This window comes from Cibotium barometz, chromosome 45 (assembly GCF_041138505.1).
Source record: "Cibotium barometz isolate CiBa-2024 chromosome 45, ASM4113850v1, whole genome shotgun sequence".
In the NCBI taxonomy this organism is placed as follows: Eukaryota; Viridiplantae; Streptophyta; class Polypodiopsida; order Cyatheales; family Cibotiaceae; genus Cibotium; species Cibotium barometz.
The window spans coordinates 5,684,516-5,689,506 of record NC_141090.1 but is presented as its reverse complement, the minus strand read 5'-3'; the positions used below and the strand labels follow the sequence as shown (position 1 = coordinate 5,689,506).

The following is a 4,991-nucleotide window of genomic DNA, read 5'->3' as shown; positions in this document are numbered from 1 at the left end:
GGCGTCTGGGACAGCTGAGGGAGGTGGCTGCCAGAGCTTTGGGGCGACGAGGAGAGAAAAACTCAGAGGAGTAACGCAAGGTGCTGCAGAAAACGTAGATGATGGTGAAGGCAACCTTCACATGTAGAAAACGCAAAAGCATGTTGATTATGGCTAAAGCATTGCTATGAACACATGAAGCAAAAGAAACACATGGCTTAGAAAAGTAACCCATGCTCTAATACCATATTGGTCATCACAAGGGATCATAGATGCAGCTATGGAGGATAAAATACCATCATCATGGTGGCGTGTGTATAAGAGAGATGAAACAAGGAGAGAGATACTCAAGCCAAGAGAGCAAGTTTGCACAACTCAAATGATATTCACTATGATAATGAATCCACCCAAATGCGTGCTCTTTCACGCACCAAAGCCTTATCTTTTGACCCTTAATAAGAGGGTGTTCACACCACTAATGACACTTAACTAGACTCCATTCTAACTCCGAAATACCCAACATTCAATACACCTTGAAGCAAAGAAAACTTCAAGGTGTTTTAAGACTATGTAACCAAAGCTAGTTGTTATATTAGTAGATCTGATTCTTGCATAACAATAATAATACAAATTTATCACTGGGAGGATGCAACATGGAATCTGATGAGATCATGGATGGTGCTAATAACAAACATCAATATTAAGATCTTGAAGAGTACCCCCACTTAGCCAAAACCACGCATGTGGAGCTGTGCTTGAGAGTGTTACTTAAAGCCTAAAGAAGCATACTTGCTGCTTGTATACACCATGCTTAGTAGAAAATAGCAGCACGTAAAAATCCCAATGGCTGGTGTGCACATTCTCACATATCCAAGAGCTATTCGTCAACACCAAGACCATCGTGAATAAATCCACCATAACATGTTTGACAAAGAGTTACCATCATCATGTCCTGACAAGGTAAGCACATTCTGCAAAGCTTCTTGTGGAGCATACATTGCCTGCAATGCATAAACAAAACCTTTCCAGCCATCTCCTACATCAAGCCTACCCAAAGCTGGCAGGGTCCACTCCACTAACTCCTGTACAAATTTGATATCCTGGAAAAGGACTTCAGTGATAGGAAGTATGGGAAGAAGCTGGATGCCAAGCCGGCACTCTTTCCAGTCTGGAGGTGCAAACCATAGGGCTGTATCCCTCTTATTGGCCCATAAAACCCCTATCACACGTTGGGAGGACACAAAATCTTTCTCATAAAGTGTGCAATCTGATGGAACATGCCACAATGCACGAGCCGCCCGAATTTCCAAGGCAGCGAGTGTAAGACCTGCATTGACAAGGTGGCTATCTCCAAAGGCCAGTCCTAAGAGGGCAGCAGAATAGTATGCATTCACGGCTTCACTGGTACTCTCTTGATTCCTACCATCTACGAATTCTGTTAAACCACCTGCCCATGAATGCAACACCCAGAGATCAAAGTTTCTAAACCTTGGAAAGAGAGCATTGCATCGGCTCGTGGTAGTGTGATGGTGATTAATATGACCATGAACAAGTGGCTTGGCTTGTTTTGGATGCTCAATATGGTGATGATGATAAGTCATGTAGTCCTCCACCATTGTGTAAAGATGGGCCCTGTAAGCCTTACCCCATACAGGATCCAATTTTGCAAGGACTGCCCCAGCATAGCAGAAATAGCCCAAATGGTAATGATGATCATTGTACACTCCGAAACCGAAGTCCGCTCCATTGTTGACAGAACCATTTCGACTTGTCAGACCCCCCCATTTTTCATCATAGAGAAAAGCATTACCATTGAAGCTTCCATCCATCCACGGTGTCATTGAATCAGCCAGAAAATCCCGGATCTTTTTCAGGAGATCGAGGATGCCTACCTCCTCAGCTATTAAAGCCATCCTAGCTGCACGGGCTAGAGCTTTTCCATAAAAGTACGTGGAATCGGTGGCAATTTTTGTCAATGCAGCAACCTCACTCCTAAGCACGGAAACAATTGCATTTTGACATTGTTGGTCTGATATGCCTTTTGAGGAATACCATCCTACAGATATGGGAATCTCATTGAGGACCCAAGAATCACTGACAACAGCCTGCATATCCCCATCCATGCTCTTATAAGTGAGAGTTGGATGTATTCGCTCGATAGAGGGGAAAGACATCATATCTCTGTGCATTGGGAGGCTGAGCATCAATAGTTCCCCCCAACCATTTTTGTTCCAATTATACTTGACTTGAAAAGGGACGGACAGATCTGCATGTCCTTGGAGTGGATAAGCAGAACTGAACTGATCCAAAATTGCCTCCGCCTCATTGCCTCCTGTCAGCAAAGCCACTCTTACAACCCCCTTGAACCTCCCATTGACGGCAAGATTCGATGACAAAGCGAAGGGATCAGAGCTGTAAATCAGCCAAGTTTGGCCATTGTTCAATAAAACCTTGTGCTTAGTGCAATTCTCGTTCGAAGTAACCTGGAGCACTGCATGTATTGTGGAGAATTGAGGAGTGGCCTGATCGTCAAATATGCATGTGATGTAAGGGCAACCCCTCACCAAGGGAACTGTCATGCCACCGGGCATCTCCAGAGTAACACTAAGGTCATCAAAGTATGTGACGACATGCGTGGCATACGCTGCATTGCTGCTGCTGATGGTGAGGTTAGGGACGAAAGCTTGATAGATAAAGTTGGGCTCCGCAACGCGAGAGGGGTAGCTGATGGAAAGGGCCCCATCCTTGGACTTGATAAGATATGGATGCATGTACTCAGGGGCAGATCCTTCATTGAGGATGAAATTGAGCCAGCCAGTATTGGTGGGTAGAGGCGCTTTTCTCAGTGAGGGCGCCAAAAGATCGGACGGTTCAGGTGCACTCGGGTTATCGGTAGTAGGGAAGGGCTGTGGGAGGAGCATGTTGTCTTCTGCAATTTGGCCAAAATCATGTAATCAATGAGAGCTGGTGGAAATTGCATCAACATCGTGTACATTCAAAGGAAGGGGTTTGATGAGACCCATCAAATGTCTAAGGGTATTTAGATGAGACCCAAACATGAACACCAGCTTAGATGACACTAACTTCTACCCATCAGCAAAGAATATTGTAAATTTAAAGATTAAACTTCAACCCATTAAATCTATATGATAATTGGAGAGATTAACTGATTAAGCTTGCCATGGAAATGAGGGTGCAGGTCGTACCTTGATCAGGCTGCAAAGTCTGCTCTCGAATGGCGCTATGGAAAAACCCAGATAGTGCAAGAGAAACTTATACCTTAGCCTCCCTTAGGTCGTGCGCATCTCGACGCGGTTTCTTCACTCCCACTCCCACTCCCACTCCCACTGCCACGTAGTAGGTCGGGACGACGTGAACTCTTTGAATTGTTAATTAGACCCATTCCCACACCTAACACCATGTCCCCCATAAATCATACTCCTCTAAGACGGTGACGCTTAACCTTACCCAAACTTTCCAAACAAAGGTGGGTCTCACAATGCCATATGTGCATTGACCGAGCAAGCACATATGGCAGCAAGGTTGCTTTCTCCATCAAGGCCCGTTACACATACCCCACCGCCCATGATTGGGCGGGGGAGATTTCCTGCCCATGCTAATGTGGTGGGGGTATCCACCGCCCATAATTCATGGGCATGCAATCTCCCCCGCCCAACCCCCTGCCCATGAATTATGGGCGGTGGATACCCCCACAGATTGCATGCCCATGAATTATGGGCGGTGGATACCCCCACCACATCAGCATGGGCAGGCAGGGGTATGGCGATGTGTAATGGGCCTTATATTGATAGTCACCTTAGGAACTACAGTGTCACAATCTTGTACTTTCTCTATATATTTGAAGTCTGCCTTAGTGCCAAAGTTCCTTTTTTTGGACCAATATATATAGATATATATTTATATACCAAAAAAGGTTGCATTTACATCTTTATCCTTGATTTAACATACTTCAGGCCCTATTCAACAAGTTACAAATCAAAGTCCATCTCTCATCTTCAAATACAAAAGAAGATTTTTCCCATGATATTTGATATCCAAGCTAGATACAAGCTTCAATTTAGACCTCAGATGTGCATCCTTTAGGTGACTGTTGCTCCAAGACATCCCCCTTTTTGGACCAAACTTTGACAACTGGTCTCGTAGCAATTGGATTCTCAATAAAGGCCACAAAGGTATGGTCCATGTGCTTAACTTTTTCGTACCGTCTTTTAGTCCTTGGACCAAATTTTACTAGTCTTACCCTTGGCTTCAGCTCTGTTAATACCTGAATACAAAAACATCAACTAATTAGGCTCGGCCCAGTATGCCTGAATGTTTCTCCTGCCATAAAGAGAGTCAAGATATGGCTGCTTGCAATGCCTGAATCATCTACACCATCTCACCCTTATTCAGTTTATTAACCAAATGTATAGACCAACACATATGAACACATTTGTACATCAGTCCTATCACATCCATCCCTATATCAACTACTTTTTAAAATATAATGCAGTTTTTGGTATCCCAGATTTCCCAAAGATAGCAAAATCTAATTATATTAAAAATAGAATCTGCATACTCCTCACTGGATACCCATTTTCCAAGTAGCCAGTCCTCCCATTGTCCATGCATCCTAGTACAACTATATACCCATCTACCAATTCTGGACCAGGTGCTTATGATAGCTGGGCAATCCCAAAAGGCATGTTTCCCATCTTCAAGAACGGTTTTGCATCTGGGACAACACCCATTAGTAAAGTTTCTCTCCACCAGTTGGGTACTATCTTCTAGAGAAGTATTTGCTTGTAATTAGGCATCAAGTTCAAGAATTGATCCAGAGTTATGTTTAACCTCATTTTACTTAGGTCTTCTCACAACTCATACTCCATTTCAGTCCCATTAGTCCCCTGCATGCTAGGTCTGTTCTTTCCCATCCATTTCTAGTGAAGGTTCACTTTACCTCTTGTCTTTGGCATCACTCAGATTTCCTTTTGCAAGGAGGTTTTTCATCC

The 4,991-nt window shown here is 43.9% G+C and overlaps 1 protein-coding gene across 2 annotated transcripts; it reads right to left on the bottom strand.

Annotated features, from left to right (window-relative positions):
* Positions 1-655: 655 nt before the first annotated feature.
* Positions 656-3,416, bottom strand: LOC147612349 (glycosyl hydrolase family 81 protein). 2 transcript variants are annotated; one of them, XM_086782966.1, is made up of 2 exons: positions 3,259-3,416; positions 656-2,908 (listed from the first exon to the last, which is right to left on the bottom strand). In XM_086782966.1, the coding sequence occupies exon 2, from the start codon at positions 2,898-2,900 to the stop codon at positions 864-866; it is 2,037 nt and encodes a 678-aa protein (XP_086639092.1). In that variant the 5' UTR covers positions 2,901-2,908; positions 3,259-3,416; the 3' UTR covers positions 656-863. The 2 variants fall into 2 exon arrangements, with proteins under 2 accessions (XP_086639092.1, XP_086639091.1); XM_086782965.1 differs by having other exon boundaries at positions 3,186-3,380.
* Between the last annotated feature and the right edge of the window lie 1,575 nt (positions 3,417-4,991).

What these genes read in the sequence shown, in the direction of transcription:
- LOC147612349 (XM_086782966.1), bottom strand. Translation starts at nt 2,900, where the DNA reads ATGCTCCTCCCACAGCCCTTCCCTACTACCGATAACCCGAGTGCACCT.